Source organism: Pleurodeles waltl, chromosome 5, assembly GCF_031143425.1.
Source record: "Pleurodeles waltl isolate 20211129_DDA chromosome 5, aPleWal1.hap1.20221129, whole genome shotgun sequence".
NCBI lineage: Eukaryota > Metazoa > Chordata > Amphibia > Caudata > Salamandridae > Pleurodeles > Pleurodeles waltl.
In genome coordinates, this window is record NC_090444.1 from 203,929,091 (window position 1) to 203,948,574 (window position 19,484).

At 42.4% G+C, this 19,484-nt stretch overlaps 1 protein-coding gene across 1 annotated transcript in view; it reads right to left on the bottom strand.

Moving 5' to 3' along the window:
• SMYD2 (SET and MYND domain containing 2) overlaps positions 1–11,568 on the bottom strand; it is a 203,154-nt gene extending 191,586 nt beyond the window's left edge. The window contains exon 1 of the mRNA XM_069233900.1: positions 11,069–11,568. Coding sequence (XP_069090001.1) covers positions 11,069–11,259 — 191 coding nt within the window. The 5' untranslated portion in view covers positions 11,260–11,568. The remainder of the gene's footprint in view (positions 1–11,068) is intronic.
• Positions 11,569–19,484: the final 7,916 nt, after the last annotated feature.

Consider the following 19,484-nt stretch of genomic DNA (forward strand, 5'->3'; position numbering starts at 1 on the left):
AGGAATGGTAATTAACTGAAAACAGCCATCGTTTAAAATGTAGTCAAAACCTTAAACCATGACCACAGGTTCTAAAAAAACAAATCAACAAGCACAGGAGAAACACAGACTACTGAAGAACATGTTTGTCTCTCCAGAGGATGCCTATCACATGGGATTCACTTGCTCTACATCTAGACCCCAAGCAGTTCCTTGAAGACTAAGTGAACAGAACTTTAAAATCAAAGAAGGTGTGAACTTTTCGTAACAGCCAATGCCAGAGCTTCAAACGAGAATGAAGATGTTGCTCAATTTAGGATACATTAGTGGTTCAATCCTTCTTGGACGCTTGATGGGTGAGGACGAGCAAATAATTGAATACCGACAATTACCAGGCTATCTATAGAAGATTTTTATTATATGTGCACTACAAAACATTAGCCAGGCAACTGAATAAGGAGAAACTCAATGGAACCACTTAAAAAGGAGATTTTGAATTGAAGTCAATGTGTGTGTACTTTCCTAGCCACACTAAACATAACATATACATAATTTGATCCTCAATGGATGCTCAGGCTCTTCTGGAGCTGTAGAGGAAGTAGGAGGAAGGAGACACTACCTAGGACGGATATATGGTTGTGGGAAGGAGGCTAGGAACTTTAAAAGTGATAGACATAAAGGACTGATCTCCAAAAAAGGTACTTGTGAAAAATGATAAAGTGCTTCTTGATCTAAATTTATCATCATAGATAAAAGAATTCGATTTTGGTGGAGGGGATTACTCCGTCACAAACATGATGGATATCCCGTCCGCTCTACTATGATTCCATTACAGCCTATTGAGATCGTAATATGGCGGATGGGATAACCGTCACGTTTGTGATGGAGTAATCCATCTGCCAAACTTTAATCAGGCATATGCTTGGACAATTATTCTAAAATATGAAATGCATATGCTTGTTATACCAGTTGTACATTGCTTTTTGTGGTCTTTTTAGAGTGGGAGTGATGAGGTTTTAATGAAGATGATACATTAGGATGGCAGAGCAGAGGATACGGACTTATGTATTTACATGTGCACTACCTTCACAAAGAACCAAGGACTAAGCTCTTGTACTCCATAGACTATCACAATATTCTCTATATCAGTTTATTCAATTTACTGGCCACTATCAGTGTACTTTTTATTGCATAAGTAAACTCCTATTTTGAAAAAACAGGACTGGAGTGGAACGGTAAAAGCACACACCCATTCCTTTTATAAGTATTTTAAAAATGACAAACATTTCAACACTACTCAAGCAGTCTCACTCCACACATGGTAACTAGTTGGACGTCGAGTAACAATGACCTCTTCTATTTAAAGCATTCATTTTTAGGTAGATATGAAGGAAATAAGAAGGTAGTGCGATTAGATTTCTCTTGCTTTATATTGAATTCAAGATAATGGCTCAAGGCTTTGGCACCTCTTCTGAATTGAACGAGACATAAACAACATTGGTTGATGCCAGACACCATTATTCTGGTGAGAATTCAAATTACTCAATAGAAGGAACATAAAAGCCTTAGTGTAAATGTAATGGATACAGTCATGAACAGTTTGCTGAGTACTCATGCATTAAGCTACCTGATCTTCTGACATTGAATTTTATTCATGAAAAGCAACAGAAAGGATAGTTCTGCCAGTTTACTTCTATTACAGTACTTATACTATAATACAAAGGTAAGCCCATGAGAATGTACTAATACATTCTTGTTGTTTAGAGGAGGACAAATCTTGGACTAGAACATCACTGAGGCTAGCATTTGGATTACCTTGTTCACTAAATTTCATCAATCAACATGGAACGCTTCCTTGCAGCTGACTTTCATAAACTTCTATTCCTTTGTAATAATTAGTCAAAGTTACACTGCAGACATTGGTTATTATGGTATACAATCCAGGGCTCGAAAAATCCACTGGACCACTCACATTGGCAGTCTTATTTGATCAGGTCCAGCTATTTTTAATACTTACTTGTCCCTTCTGGCAGGTGACACTGAACAGGTGTTCTGTTCAGTTGAAAAGCGGAGGGACAAAACAAAATGTCTTTAAATCAAGTTCTTATGTCACATTAGCTCTGTGTTCACAGACAGAGGTCAAAAGTCAGTTTTTCTTACAATTAATTTCCCTTCTGACTGCAGAGTTCCAGGACCTTGTAAGGTGAACTGTGTGACCTGCTGCTTAGAATGTAAAATAAAAGTATATATTTCAGTAGTTGTGAAAGCCCTTTGTTCATATTTCTGTGTGATGAAAAAATATTTTAATAGGGTGAAAACAAATCAGATTACTTTACATGTTGATGTGCAAAGGATATGTTTTCTGAAACCCAATTTTCACAGATTGTTAATACACCACATAGTTTTATCAGTAAAGCTGCAAGTTAGTGGAGAGGTTTTTGGACATTTCTTGGAAAGCTACTGTGTGTAGATGACAGTATGTTACCACATCATGGTTTAGTAATATATTTATTAAAATTGAGTGTATAAACAACTGAGAAACACTCTGGCCCTGATGGCAATGATGTTAGTAAACTAAAAGAAGTCACAGGTTATGTGGGCTACACCTCATGGGTATGTGGGCTGGATTCTTGTGATGCGTGCAGCAATCTTTAGTCTACTTAAACAAAAGAGGCTTTTTTGTACTGCAGAAATGCGTAGCTCACATATTTGAAGGTGCAATCATATGTGAGAATTAAGAAAAAGGCGACTATGTAAACTATTTGCCTAGACTCACAATTTGAGACCCGTTTACGGCTTAAGTACATTATAGTTAGGTCGAACAGATTATTTAAGTTACTCGACCTGCAGGTCTAGTAACATTTTTATGATTTTTCGAGCTCTGCAATCTACAAGCGGAGTTGTTCTTAATACTATAAAAAGGATGTCAGTCCTCGAGCTATTAATAGTTGCAAGGCTGTCTGCTTCAAGACAGCTAGTCATTCCACTTCAGCTAAATGTACCTCACCTAAGAAGACTACAGTATTGCAAGCCAAGCCAGGATGTACTCTTTTCTATATTAATAACTATGCTGTATTTTTGGTATTCTGTGTGTCACTGGAATAACATCTTTCCAATCCAGGATATATTATTTTTCAAATAATTTCTTGCCAACATTTTCAAGCTTTCCAGCCTAAATTTTGACAAGCACGAATCGGATAAGTTACACAAAGAATACCACTTGCAGAAGATAAGGGCCTAATTCATGGTAAACAGAGAACTATGGCCATGAAAATGCAATAAAGTAATCAAGAACATGTTGGCTGTGTGCGGCTGTTTTTATGGATGCTCAACTTTTTTCTACTGCACTTACGTAAAATAAAGAGAAAAATAAATGTGAAAAAATATTGAATTAACTATTTTTTCTGAATGTATGACTAATTCTAACATTATAAATCTGGTGCCTCCTCAGTAAAACATTGAGAGACCGAATATAGTAACAGTTTAAGGGAATTTCAAAGGAACTGGGATCTGCTCTGCTCAAATTTGCCAACAAAAACCCAGAACGAATTTTATAATGAGCCACAGGTTTTGGTTGCTAGATTGCTCTAGGACAATCCAGAAGTGAAGCAAGGTATGCAGGCACTATATGTACACTGTTGAGGTCTGACCGGTTCAGGGTTGGCTATTTGAGCATTTGAGTTACCTTTACATGTTTAGGCTGCATTGGGTGGGTGCCTCTACATACCACAGGTGTGCAAAGAATATTAGCATGGCCTTGGCTGGCAGGGTGGAGAAAGGTGGGATAAAAAGGTTTTTATGGACTCGATTTGGCAATTTGGATGATGGAGTATGATGAGATGATTGTGAAGGAGACTGAGTCCTTAGGGTTGGTGACTGTGAGGGGCAACCTGGCTTGAAGAGGGGGATTAGGGATCTACGGTAGATAATATGAAGAAGTTGTCCAGAAATGTGTGGTACAAAGTATCTAAAACGCATGCTGGTATAAGAAAATATAAGTAACTGGCAATATCATGGGTGTTAGTGAATGGTTCTGACAGTTTGGAGGTGAAATGCTTGCGAGTAGAAAACAGTTATGACTAAAACAAAAATGTGTATGCAGAGTATTTTATACTTTATGAAGAACACCTTTGTCTCTTTGGACAGAGGTGCGACTCAACCTTATTCATTTTCTTTAAGGCCCTGTAGTGAGGGCATGATAACGAAGTTCAGTTTCAGGGCTTCATCTCAGTCAGTCATAGGGTTAGGAATTATCAGTGGTAAGGGAAGGTCAAAGCTGTATATTTTCATCTGAGTTTCTTGAATAGCAAGGGGAAGGGAGGAGTTTGCGTTTAGATGTCAGATGTGCTTTTATGAAGTAAAAGATGTTGGTTTTGCACTTGGTGTCTAGCACTCATCGAGAGACATTAAGATTTAGGCTCAATTTTACCCTGGAAAAGTATGACCATATTCATACAGCTGTAATGCATCTTTGAAACAGGCACTTTTCATTCAAGTGCCATGTCCAATGTTAGACACTCGCCTCAAGCTTCATACTCTGGTTGCAGGCAACAATCACAGGAAAAAGCCTTCCATTGCATGTCCTGATGATCATTGTGAAACACCAGCACTTTGTAAAACTGGGAAGTCTTTTCCTCCCCAAAGCAAATTTTTCCCCATGGACTGAAGACTCTCTGAAAACGATTCGTAATAAAACTGAACTGAAATTACAGCTTTTAGAAGAGTTATGAACTGGCTTGTCATATTAGGGTATGGTTGCACTTAATCAGCCTAGTCTTTCTAAGCTAGCTACTTTGTAGCTGGTTTAAAGAGGAGCAAAGATGTCATGCCTGATAAAACCAGTAAGTTCTGCCTCGTAAGAACAGCATACCATCGTTCATATGAAACACCTGAAATAAATTCTGATGTCTCATCACATCTCAAACTGAATACCACAAAAAAGTGTTTCTCTTCTTATGCACTCACCACATTCACACCTGGTTCTTATTCCTCATATCAGAGATATCGCCGGTTCAAATCTTTCACCAATTCCCTAAATTTCAAAATCAACAAATAGACTTCATCTAGGCGTTCACATGCAACAGTCTGGTTAAAGGATCTCACAATCAAGGTCATTTACTCAGGCATATAAAATGCTTCACCCAGAAGTGACCTATGCACTAATTTAGGTAATTTCCAGATTAGGTTAGGATACCAAGTACTCTATGGCCTACTTAAATCAAGACTCGCCCCATGAAAGCATTTTATCATGAGGCTGTCCAGCTGATCTTCAAAAATGCAACATATATACAAATCCTCATGTCCCTATATTAATTACCCACTGAAACTTCATGACTTTCTTAAACAACTTTATAAGTTACAAAGTACTTTACCACAACATTACCAAATCTCTGGTGGATCCTTCGCCTTGAGCAGTAAGTAGGATCTATACCGGAAAACACCAAACTTGATGAGACAGTACAGTAATAACTTCTCTTTGCACAAATGTGTCCCACAAATCTGGATGCCTCTGCCAACTAAGTGCCCCCTGGCATCATCTGTTGTCTTGTTTCAAACTGCCCTGAATACTTGCCTGCTAAAAAACGTGTTCATATCAAAACACATACTCTGGTCATTAAATTACAGCAGGAGAGGCTTTGTCACATAGGCCATGTTGACAGGCTGACTCTTGGTGCCTCAGTGTGACCCCATTCTTTTTTTTTATTTTGTTTTTCTTTTTTCTCACAAGAGGAGCATTATTTAATTGCAAACAGCAGTAAAATAAGATAATTCAATACATATAATCGTACAATTATTATAGTTTCAATCTTCATTAAATACAGATGACTGCGTAAAATTCATTTTGAAGCTTTCTAACAAGATATTAACAAATTCCCAGAGAAAAGAAAGAGAAGTTCAACTAAGTGCCTGTCTTAAAAAGCATATGACCTGGCTGGAGGCTAGGGAGTCCTTGCTTCTAACAACCCAACTGTGGGGGCCCAATCCTGTCTTTCCTCTTCCTAGCCTTCTGGCCCTTGTGAAGGTACAGATTACACTCCAGATGGAAAACTGAGAGTAACCTCACCAGCTTTCGATGATACGTGGGAGGATCTGGATTAAGCCAGGCAGACGCAATACAAATTTGGGCTACCACCACAAAAACAACAAGCATTTGCAATGCACTAGGATCTTGCATTTCACCGAGTTACAGCTATTAGCAGTTGTAAACTCCCAACCAGATTTTTCTTTCCACATTGAAAGAAAAATAATAGCACAATTGCGCTGCTACAATTCACTCGTAATGAAACCTATCGACAAAAGTCCAATTATCCACGAATCGGCAGAAATTCAATTAAATAGGTTACAAGGTTGATGTTATGCAAAGCGCTCGACTTCTGCCATGCGAGATCGCACTGCGAACAAAAGATAAAAAGTAGTCCACAAACCGGACGGGAAACAACGAGCCTTGCATGTTTTCAGTACTTGGTCGCTGCGCTCGACGAGGGCTAACCACCGAAAAAGGCATGACGTATGCGTGCCTTCAACTAATGAAAGCAAGCACATTTCAACAGGCAAGCCCACGAACCAATGAAAGACAACTGACATGACGTGAACAGGGCCCCGAGCCCTTTTCTAACTCCTAAAGCGTCTCGCAAGTGAAACGCTTTTGCATGCGACGCAGGCTCGACCCTAAAAATATTGATATTCAGTACCCCCTGCATTGTTGTCTACCCCTGAAAGCATGAGATGGGGAGACAGTGTTATCTTTTTTTGCAAAGAGGTGCCATAAGAACCATGTTATCCCTTGTTTAGGAGAATCCAGCAATGGGCAGTTACAGAACATATGCCCCAAATCTGCCTCCTGGCTGCCACATCGCTGACAGCTTGATCCAATATAACTCCCCCAACTGGCTATTCTGGCTGGGGTATAGTAGAGGTTGTACAGTGTCCTATAATGCTGAGCCTGCAACTTGGCTGACAGCAACACGGAGTGCCCCAGCTTCAATGATTCCAAATAACTCACACCCATAATCCCCAACCTCCTCTCTCAATTCTCCGATTTCTTTTTGAGGCAATGTGGCATATACCGGATTAAACATTCATAAATTTGACCTATCTTACATCCTGCCAAGTCGCAAAGCTGCTCCAATAGAGGCACCTTTTATAACCAAGCAATTCCCCTATCCCCTTTTTTTAAAAAATCCCTAATCTGAAGATATCAACTGATTTGTAGCATTGCGACTCCCATTCTAAAGTAACAATCCCTTTCTCTGGGCTGCATCCCCAATGTCAGACCTCTCTTCCAGAAACTGTTTCTCTGGCTTAACATAATAAACGAGATGGTATTGCCAGATGAAAATTAACTCAAAATGAGTTGCCAGGTATTAAATAAAAAAAGACTTGGGGAGCTGTTTTGACTGTCCTCTGTAACTCATCACACTATGGAACATGCAACTCCTGTGGGCAGTTTCCCTGAAGAACTATCTTTTTGCTACCCTAGTTAATGACAACTAAGGGCAGTTAAACTGGTCTCAAAAAGTCTGGTAACTCGTTTATTTTACGTTGCTTGCAGCTTCCCTTCTCCCTCTTATATCACCATGTGTGTTACATATATTATATGATACCCTTTAAGAACTTTACCATCACAAGCTTTTTGCCTCTGCTTATAGCATATGTTGACTGAATGAGAACTTTGTTCCCATCAGAGTTCCAACAGGGGAAGTGGCTTGGACTAAACTTAAAAGATTTAAGCGACTTATGGGGTTGCCTCAGCAATTTACCAAGAATTTGGTCAACTGCTAAAATTATAACTATGATGGTCCTAACCTTAAACTTATTTGAAGATTTGAACAGATACTGATTCAATTGGAGGTGGTGCTTTAGCACAGCAGTGGATGGGGTAAAGCCACAAAACATGAGGCAGTTTTCTCCCACCACCACTTGCATGCCAGACCGCCTTAGGACATGTTACACAGGACAAGTGATCCTCTTTCCAAATCACCCTTCAACCTAAAACGTTCAGATGGGTTGCTGTGCAGCAGGGAAGAAACAGGATTGCAGTGAACCAGTGTAGATCTGAACCAGAATGATTTGGCTAGGATGATTGTGGCACCCATGGCCAGCACGAGTATCAGCGTGGGGAAGCACCCAAGGTCTGGGGTCGGCAAATTAACCCCAGATAGACTACTGGTTTGACCCACCTCTAATCCTACTACATCTTTGTGAACATCTTTGAATTGATCCTTACCAACACCTTCTGACAGTGTTCAACATACGTCGTGCGCTGGCTTGCAATTCTCAACTGTGAAATAGAGCTGCTCCGGTATGGATTTATTATTTTGAATTTCAGTGACAATAACCATGTTACAGCAAAGGTCTGTATCCTCAATTTAAGGATTCACAGTTTGTGAAGGTAGGGCATTAGCCAAGTATGCGTGTGTGTCACACCAACATGACACCCCCCCCCCCCCCCCGTTCTGATTTTTGAAGAAAAGGCAACCCATTTTTGTTCATAAAAAAACTCAAACGGAAAATAGTCTCTTCCCACAAGCAGACAACTTGGATTTTTAAAGAAGTTGTCATGGAAACAATGACAGGGACATGCCATAGCAATGTATGCAATGTAAAAAACGCCCCTCGACGACAATGTATAATTGTATAACTATTCTGAAGCAGAAGGCCCGTCAAGGATGTGTATTCTTCAAAAAGAGCATTGTTCTTGGGTGAACTGGGCCTGGAAGCGCTACTGATTACAGAGTCGAGAGAGGGCTGCTCTGGAGGAGTGGTTGCTTACTAGACAAACTGCTGCTCCGGAAGGAGGGTGAGCAGCTGAGCTTAGGGATTGCTATCCAGGAGCAGTCATTTGAGTTAAGTCAGTGTTAGTGCTGCTCAGTAAGAAACAGCAGCTGAGACCAACTGGTGCTACTAAAAACAAAGCAATGTTGAGTCGATAGAGTACTTCTCAGGAGGTCCTGCTGCTGAGCTGGTAATGTTCTGTTCTGGTGCTGAACCTACAGCTTTCTGCTTAGGTGGGAGAGCAGCAGATCTTAGGGAGAGCTGCTCAGAAGGCCATCTGAGTCAAGGAAGTAATGCTCAAATGAATGCAGTTAAGACTACAAGCGTACAACTTTAGAAGAGAATAAAGCTGAGCCTTTAGAACCCTTCTCAGTAGGAAACACTACAGAGCCTATGTAGGTCAGTTCAGAAGTGAGAGCATCTGAGTCTACAGCTTGATGCTCAGGAGGAAGAGCAGCTAAGCTTAACAGCCGCTACTCAGGAGGAAGCCAGCTAGTCCATGCAGGGCTTCTAAGTAAGAATGCAGCTAATTCTATGGAATACTGTTCAGGTTAACATACATAGTGCTTCTTTGGAGGGACTGCTGCTGAGCCTATGCTGCACGGCTCTGAAGAAACAGTAGTTCAGCTCATGGCTTGCTGCTCAGGACAAGGAGCATCTGTGGTTAAAAGTGCTGCTGAGGTAAGTAGTAGGAGCAGCTGAGTGGGAGGACTGCTCAGGATGAATAATCTGTGGAGGAGTTCTTCAACTGTCTCTAGACATAAATGTTCTTTGTTTAATAAGATCTTTTGACGCTGGAACTAACAGCTCGTGTAATACAGCTGCTCAGGGATAGCTTGCAGGATTAGGGAGATGGGTTAAGGGGGTTTGCTGCTGAAGTTAGGAGCAATGGTTAAAATAGTGTGTCTCACCGAAAACTACACCTTGGCGAGGGCTGTTCAATTGTGCTATGACTGATGAATTTAAGAAGAGAAGCTCACGGGAACAGGTTGTGAGGAAGGTCACTAGCTTTTTGGTAAACCAATGAGTTTTAGGCAGGGCCTCTGGAATTTGTGATTTTGCAGTTGAAGCGTTTTCTGCCTAATTATAGATTTGCCACATTGCCCATAGTCTGCTGCATAATCTGGATATTTTAACAACAAACGTTCTAGCTCAAACAGATGAAAAGTTACTAAAAACGCAGTGACACGTTGTTGTACAGTGGAAAGCCATTTGCAAATGTTGCTTGATCGCCCTCCTGTTGCATATTGATAAATGTGGCTATTAAATCGGTATTTAGGAGGCAAAACCTATGCCCAGGCAGTGTTAAGGAGTTTAAAAAATTGCAAAATTTGCTCCCATAATTTACCTTTTCTTGTTGCATAATTTAATCAACCCTGCAACATAATTTGGTCCTCCCCTGCCGCATAATTCCAGTGGCCCTTGTTTTATATATTCAAAGAATGCAGCAGACTATAAACTGGACTGTTCCTTAAATTCAAGAGTTATAATTAAAAGAGTACATTTGAATAAGTTAGATTGACAGATTTCTACTTTTCTTTAAAATGCTTTCAACAGAACATATTTTTTAAAATAAGGTTAAAGAAGAAGGCGGAACTGGTGATAGAAGTTAGATCATTATGCTGATCAGTTGCAATGGCTCCCGAGTTTAGGTAAAGTGAGAGACTGGTTTTGGGAGCAGACGATGATGCGGTCATTTCGGGGTGCGAGGTGCTCAGTATCGGACAAGTATACTCAGAAGGGGTGAGTTTATGCAGCGAAAGACAGGGTTGCAGATTTTAAGGGTAACGCCGAGGGCTGTTGGTTTTAGAAGGTGGGAATCAGCTATTCGGAGGGGGGAGTGAGTGGTGAATTTAGGAATGCTAATCATGTAAACGCTGGAGGTATCAGTGAAGCAGGGGATGGGGGCTCTCTTCGAGTGGAGGGCTGGTAGTTTTACGGTATCCGGGGGATGGGAGGGCGGTTTGTTTTGGGGGCTCAAGTAGTAATCTTTATGGTTTTATGGGGACGTGGGTGGTAGTGTTAAGTGGCGTCAGGCCCAGGGGGGGCTGTGGGACAGGGGCGGTGAGGTGCTCCCGTCAGGCGGGCCCAGATACTTGTTTTGCAGGGTGCATGTGAGAGAGAGGAGCTCCTTCCGCAGAGTCTGCCGGCGCTGGGAGGAGTCAGTCTCACGCCGCATGGAAGCCCCGCACCCGGATACAGCGCTTAGCTGACGCCGTCGGCGGCAGGAGCCGGCGCTTCCTCGCTCCGGGGTAATGGGGAGCCTCAGGCCCCCCGAAACGCTGACAGCGCGGCAGGCACCCGCCCCCGGTACCTGGTGAAGCAGTAGTCGCAGTGGTTGCCCCGCTCGTTGTCCGTCAGCACGTAGGTGTAGGCCGGGCAGGCGAAGACCAGATCCCCGACCCTGAAGTGCCGCAGAGCCCGCAGCCCCCGGCCCTTGCCCGGGCTGCTGAAACGCTCCATGCCCGCGGGGGGCGCCGCCGCCGCCGCCCCTTCGCTCTTCATCCCGGACCGCGGCCTCCGCCCCGGGCCGTGCGTCGGTGCAGAGCCCGGCTGTTGGCCCTGTGGTGCCGTGCGTCCTTCTGGGTGCCCGGCTCCGACTGCGCCCGCGCGCCACCGGCCCGTGTGCAGCTCGCGCCGCGGCCTCCTCTCGCAGCCCTGCCGCGGGTCTCTCCCCGCGCACACACGCCGGAGGTGGGGGCCGCTCCTCAGCCTCTCGCCGCCGCTGCTGCTGCTGCTGTCACACTTCGCATTGTCTCTTCCTGGCTCTGCCAGCTCCTCGAGGAGCTGCACTTTACGCCTTTTTTTTCTTCTTTGCTATTAATGGAGCCGCGTCACGCTTGGGGAAAAAAATGCGAGACATACAAGGTAATGGTGGCCTAAGTAGAGTTGCAGGCGCCCTGCCTCCCCCGTGGTCCTCGTGTGGCCACCACAGCTGTGCAAAGTGACAACTGCTCGCAGGGACCCCTTGGATCTGCCGGGGGCATTTAGGTCAACACTTGCCTGCCACAAAATGTTATAGTATTTCAAAACAAATGAGTTCTACGAGATCACGCGATACTGATTTGCAAGAATTATACATGATGGACTAGTAATCTCACGAGGGCAGGATCCACAGGTTGTCCCTTAAGTGTGAGCAGCTCACCTAGTTCTGTTTTTTTTTCCAGTCGCTTAATCACACAAATAAGTTAATTGCAGTGTAGTGAGCGTGCTTTGGCTTCTCCTCTTTGTTCATGTTTTTCTTGTTTACATTTGGTCGGAGAGTGGTAGTGGCCTGTCTTTGAAGAAGTTCCATTGCACATGTCTGATAAACAGTCATTAATAATGCAGATCATGTGTCAAAGTAGAAGGGGCTGTACATGCTGTAATCCCATGTATATAATTTCCTATATCTGTGACCCAAACATGTGTTGACTAATCCTCCCAGCAGTGCAATATGCCTTCAGTTGGTGTTTGTGGTGTTCTGCCCATGATGATGCCATTTTATTAAGTTTAATTGTAGGCTGTAATTTATATCTTACTTCTGATAAAGCATATTTTCCTTACAGTTATGCTTTACAACGAGGTCAATAAATCTTTTCACCCAGCATAAAAGGGTGGAGTAATAATTCAACCAACACTTAAAAAAAGCACAAATCAAATTAACAGGATGACCCATGTGGCCACACATGGAGAACTCCAGTCTGAAATCAAGTTAAGAGGTTTTATTACAAGCTTGGACTCGGTCACATAGACAGTTCTCAAAACCAAGCTATAAAGATACAGAGACCTACCATCGAAAGGACTAAACATTTTACAATAAAAAGACAAGATAATCTGATGGATGGGAAACAAGCGCTGTTCAGTTCTTTTGGGCATTAAGGCAATATAAAAGTAATGTAAATTTAGCTAGGTAGGACAATCCCTACAGATTAGCAAGTCAAAAGTTAACATGTGCTGGGTTGAACACGTGGCCACAAAAGAAAAAGGACAAAAAGAATTTGGAAAAATGACATCTGGGGCAAAAAGTGACTAACCAAAGTTGGCAAAAAGTAGGTAAAAAGGGAACTCACCAGCATGTGAGGTCAGTCGGTCAAGAGTCTTCTTCTTCCTGGTCCAAGTCCAAGCAAAAGCCTAATCGAGAGTGCCAGGGGAAGAGCAGCAAGTAGAATGCTGCTAATCTATCTTGAGAACTGTATATTTAAATTTAGAGTCCAAGATGATTCACTCGTCTATCATTCCACATGACTTGGAAGGTGTAATTTGTCCAAGAAAAGTCAATCGTGACATTGAACTGTAACATCAGTGAAGATTCCCACTACCAACATGTAGAAGGCATCCATCTTAGCTCATCCCTGTGGGTTGAAACAAATGTATACATAGTCCGGTTCCACAGTTCGTGACTGCAACGTGCTCAAGGTTACTTTGTGAGGCTCGCTGTGTGTAAAACAATAGGTCATCTATTGCCAATTTAGCATTTCATGGGAATGAAGTCTGAAAGAAAAGTTCACGTTAGTGAGAATGACCAAACATTTTTCTGCACAGTCAGGAAACGGGGCCTTGCAGCCCTCACTTAAGCTGAGCAAAGTGAATTAAAATGACACACTAATTTATGCAAAATAATGCACATATAGCCTTCAAAATTATAAATTCAACATTATGTTCATGTTACAGTAGATTTAAAACAATATAACTGTTAATACATTGCTTTAAGTATAGTGCTAAATTGCAATCTTCAAATTTTGCATGTAACATTTTAAACATTACTTTTGCAGATACCTATTGTTGTTTTAGTGCATACCATTAATTAACACCATGCAGAATGACATAGAATTGAATTAATTGATTAACCAAAAGTTAAGGACTATACCCATACACTTTAGTTTTACTTTACATATTAGTATTTCAAATAACAAGGTACAAAGATTGTCACGTATAGGTGATTACTGTGACGTCAAAAGTAGTAATAGCATTTCTGCTACATCACTTTCTAATCCAAAACATCTACACATTGGTTCCCAATACTTCTGGTAAGTCCTGAAAAACCGTCTTTCACACTGGTCATAAAGAATGCAAATGTAACAACTTTTTCATGTTTACACTGAATGGGCGTTCCCATATACACACATTAAAGAACTTAAGGTTATGGTTGTATTCTTTATTTACATTCACTAAAAAGTGGTATAGATCCTCAATACAAAATAAAGCATCTTTTACACAATGATAATTTATCTCGCTGAGGTGCCTTTAATCCTTTGAAAGGCAGATGGACAGTTTGCTTCTGCCGAACCTTTTCTCCTTTGGTAACCACACATATGGGCTACAGTCTGCCTGTGTAACACACTTCACACACAGTGCCTCTTCCCTAATGCTTTTTGTAAGCTCCTGCATGTACACATATATTTTAAGAAACAAGACAGGAAGATGTTCGTGAGAGGAGTTAAACTATATGGTTTCAGAGCACATATGCCCTCTCTGCAGGGGACAGCGAACATAGTGCTGTATCTAGACAACAAAGACAGGAATGCTGGCAAATGTAAATGGTGTGATGTAAACAAAGTCCTTTGGCACGTAGAATCACAATGAAGTTCTTAGTGACACACACCATTGACTGGCACTGGTGACTCAATTCACAGGCCTAGGCTGTAAGTGCAGGTGTATTGGCAGGCACTTGCATTACCTGTTGGAGGGCTAATGGGGTAGATGTTGTTGTGCCATGGCAATCCATAAGCAGAAGAAGAAGCAATATTTACATGCAGCCTTTTCTCTGGGTCCTAAATCAGTGATTAGTTAGTGAGCAGTATCCATGATTGGTATTTATGCAGCACCCAAACAGTAATAAAATGAAAATGCAACACAAAAAAAATCCCAAACCAATTTAGTAAAATAGAGTAACTTTTAATAAATGGAATGGTACAACAATGACAAATATCCAATCTGGAGTGCTAGTGATATGAGATTCTAATGTTTTAGGTGAAAATAGCACCAAGAAGCACAAAGCACCAGTCAAGGTTATCTAGTCACATTGGACTGGGGGAAAGACACTAGTTCAAGCCGTCTGAGAAGGAGTGCAGTTCGGATACAGGGATAAGGTTAGTCCAGCTGAAGAGTTACCATCTCAAGTCCTGCATGAAGGGTGCTGTTGGCGTAGGCGGGGCCTGTGAGGGCAGGTTGGGTGTTGTCGATGGTTGTGGTTGTAGAGCTGGTTGTTGCTGAATCTTTGCATTGGTGGTTGTTGCTGTTGGCGCAAAGTGCAGGTCTCACGTTGATAGCGTGGTGGATGGTCGCTTACAGTGCGAAGCGCAAGTAATACTTGAGTTTTGCATTGGTGGTCGTCCTGGAAGGTCGATTCTCAGCGCAACAAGGTGAAATTTGTGATTGCAAGGAGCCAAATTGTATCTTCACCTTGTCTCCAGGAGAAGTATACTTTGATGCCAATGGTCCAGGACCTGGAAGACAACTCTTGGGGATCAGGCTTATTCTAGTATAGGTCATCAGCCGGTCTCAGGCAGGTCCACACAGGTCCATTTGATGCTGGTTAGCTAGACAACTGCAGGGAAGCCTCTGGAAGCTTCCCGTGGAGCTCAAACAGGAAATCAGACATCTGACCCTAGTAGTCACTTCTGGAAAGCTTAGGTTAAAGGGTAGCAGATCAAATCTTCCTTCTTCAGACAGCAGGGCAGGCCTTCTTTTGAATCTTCCACAGGTCCAGGAGTGTTCTGATGAGAGGTTCTGAAGATCCCACTTTTATAATGTGGGGGAAATTTACTGACCTACACCCAAAGCTGATTCTGATCAGTTCTTCCTCTGTTCCTGGTTACAGACTGTCTATGGTGGCAAAGATAAGGCATGCCTTGTGTAATCAGGGCAGGGCATAACCCCTCATCAGCCATCCTGTCATGCAGACCCTCTCACTTCACACCAATGCTTCTTTTGTCTTAATGATTGGGAGCAATACACAGCCCTCAACAGGAGAACCATTCACAAGCATATGGCCCGGGACACTGGCAGAGAGGCACACTTGGTTTAGGCAGAAAAATGCCAACTTTCTAAGAGCGGTATTTTTAAAATTGTAATTTAAAACCCAACGTTACTATTAACAAGCTTAAAATGACCGTTAATTTGAGTGGAACAACACTTCTCCATCTGGTCCCAAAGTAAAGTTAGCACCTATTAAGTGTAATAAGGCAACCCACTGTTAGTCTATGGGAGAGATAGCCTTACAGCAGTGAAAAACAACTTTAGGAGATTTTGACTTCCAGGATATGTAAAACATAAACCCACATGTCCCAAGTTTTAGATACCTTGCATCTTGCCATAGGAGTGGTTACTAACTACCTTAGGGGTGACTTATAAGTTTTAAAAAGGAAAGTTGAGGCTGGTAAAAGGTTAATTTTGCTTGGTCGATATGGCAGTTTAAAACTGCACTACAGGCTTCAGTGGCAGGCCTGAGACATGCCATGCTGCATTAGTAGGTGGCACAGTGAGTGCTGCTGCCCACTATTATCATTTAATGTACAGGCCCCTGGGTACACTTAGTACTGTTTACTAGGGAGTTATAATTAAAGTAAATATGGAATTTGGGTTTATGCCAATTTTGCCATGTTTAAAGAAGAGAGCACAAGCTCTTTGCCTGTGGTTAGCGGGGGCAAAGTGTACAAAATCCAAATGTCAACAAAAACAAGTTCAGCAAAAATCAGATTGTGAAGGCAAAAAAGTATGGGGGAATACTATGCCAAGAATGTCAGTTCTAACAAATGTTCTTAAGAACTATTATACTATAACTGGAGAATCAAGACTCACTTTGTGCTTTTCACTCTTGAAATGTAGCAAGTGCTAACTTCAAAATCTTTTGGTGGAGGGTTTGAAACGCAAAAATTGTATAATAAACTAGGTTTCTTGTTAGCCCTATTAAAAATATTAATAATTTTAAATAAATCCATTTAGATTACCAGTGTACCCATCTGTTACCTCTATGCTTCTGCCCCCTGATACATCTGTGTCGATATCTTTGATTTGAGCCTTACCAACACCTTCTGACTGTGTTCATCATGTGATGTGCATTGGCTTGTTATTCTCAACTGAGAAATAGTGTGCATCTGCAAGGTAGTAGGGCCTGACAAATAAGGAACACTTTGAGATAGGATGGCAAACACAATTATAGTGCTTTTGCTACTAGGTATTGTAGAACAAATTACATGGGATCTTATGGACAATATAATCCGATAATGATTGGGAAAGCTTTGGTAGCTTTGGAAACACTTGGAGAACTCAGCTTCTACAAAAGCATCAAAAGCTTTAACAAAACCAATGTTTACACGTTCTATTCAGTGGGCTAAAAGTGCCAGACAAAATGCTTCAATTTATTAAGTAGGTAATGATATACCCACCCTATGCACATGTTGCACAGACGTCTTGACAAAACAGTAATACCGGAAGACCAGACAGGTCAGGATCAATCAAAATGTTCCAAAACCAATGGCTGCTCAGTATCTCAAATACATACCACCCATAACAAGCATGTGTTCTCGCCCAAGTCAAAAGGATGAATTTAGGTTGCAAACTGGATGACTTCCAGAGGCCTTCATGTATGGCTAATGGGACCACCAGAGCACCAATTATGGTTATATGGGTCACTGCCCACTGTTCAGGTGGGTTTAGGCTAGCCCTTGTTATTTTCCCTGGCTGTTAGAAATGGGGTCTCTCATTGGCAGTGGTTTATACCCTGTCAAAGTAGGGACCCTCACTCTAGTCGGGGATTGGAGTCACACAGCTAAGATAACCCCTGCTCACCCACTTGGTAGCTTGGCTCTGGCAGTTAGGCTTATCTCAGGGGCAATGTGTAAAGTATTTGTACACAGAGTAACACAGTGAAAATACCACAAAAGGACTCCACAGTAGTTTAGAAAAATAGCCAATATTTATCTGAGTACAACATGACCAAAACGATAAAAATCCAACATAAACAAGTCAGAAGATCTCTTTTTTAAAAAGTTTAAGCAAGTCTTAATCCATTGGAATCAATGGATGGATCTCTTTAGCGCAAAGTACCTGGGATGCGTCAAAAACAAAGACAATGGGGCCACGGGCTGTGAGGTGCCAGTAAAGCAAAGCGATGCATCGGTTCCTTACTGCACAGGGGAGGTGATGCGTTGATTCTTTCCTCGCAGGTGAGACGATATGATGGTTCCTTTCTGGCAGGGGAGGTGATGCGTTAATTCTTTCCTTGCAGGAGAGTGTTGATTTCCTGAAACACAGCCTTGGCCCCTTACTGCCAGATCAAAGAAAAATTGGCACCCAGGAAAGATGTGTGGAAAATCCAGACGGGCTGTGTTGATGGGACTACAGTCAAACAGGTGCTGCGCCGACTCTGCAGCCGCAAGACAGGCGCTGCATAGATTCTTCTGGCGTGGCATCTTGGTGCGTGGATTTTCTCTTTCAGATCACCAGCTTGCACTTCCAAGGGCCCAGGGACTGGAGTTGGCATCACTTGGCAAGTTAGGACTCTCAGCAGAAGAGCCCAGGCATTGACAAGTGAAGTCTTTGATATCCCTGAGACTTCTTAACAGGAGGCAAGCTCAGTCCTAGCCCTTGGAGACCTTTGGAAGCAGGATGTAGAAAGCCAAGTCCAGTCCTTTCATTCCCAAGACAGAAGCAGTAGGCTAGTACAACAAACCACAGGCAGAGTGGCAGTCCCTCCTACACCATCTAGCTCTTCTTTCAGGCAGAATCTCCTCAGTCAAGAAGGATACTAACTATGTGGTGTCAGAGGTCCAGTACCCATTTCTGTCGTTGAAGTAGGCAAACTTCAAAGAGAAGCCTTTGTAGTACACAGGACCCTGCCTTTCCCTGCCCTGCCCCAAGACACACTCCAGGGGACTGATGACTGCTTTGTGTGAGGACAGGCACAGCCCTATCCAGGTGCAAGTGTCAGCTCCTCCCACCACTCTAGCTCGGGAAGACCCATCAGCCTGATGATGGGCCATCAGGATATGAAGGGCACACCTCAGCTTCCTTTGTGTGACTGTCTAGAGAGAATGCACAAACAGCCCAACTGTTATCCTGACCCAGACGGGCATTCAGCAGACAGGCAGAGGTACAGAATGGTTAAGCAAGAAAATTCCCACTTTCTAAAAGTGGCATTTTCAAAGTTAAAATTAGCAGTATTTCACTATCAGGTCATGTAAAACACACCAGTACATGTCCTACCCTTTAAATACACTGCACCCTGCCCATAGTACTGCCTTGTCTACCTTAGGGGTGACATACAGGTAATAAAAGGAAAGGTTTGGGCCTGGCAAGTGGGTGCACTTGCCAGGTCGACATTGCAGTTTAAAACTGCACCCACAAACACTGCAATGGCAGGCGTGAGCCAACAAAAACAGGTCTGAAAAAATAGGAGGAAGAAGGCAAAAGTTTCGGGATAACCCTGCAAAAAGGGACAAGCCCAACACTGGTGTACTAAATGTCACAGGCCTGTATTTCCAAAACACCAGTCACAGTCAGAATTCTTCACTGGTGGGGTATCTCTAGGCCTGGAGCACCTACTGGACCCACAAGTATACTAGTGGAATTTGGGTTTAGGTTTGGGGATCCAACAGCGACTGAAAACGAACATCTCTAAAACCTTAACGTTTTGTGCTAGTGTGCATCTCTTGACTTTGAATAGCTGAGACTAGATTAATGTCTGTTTCTAGCAGCTCCCTGTGTGCCATATATACAGGGAGCGCAGAATTAATAGGCAAGTTGTA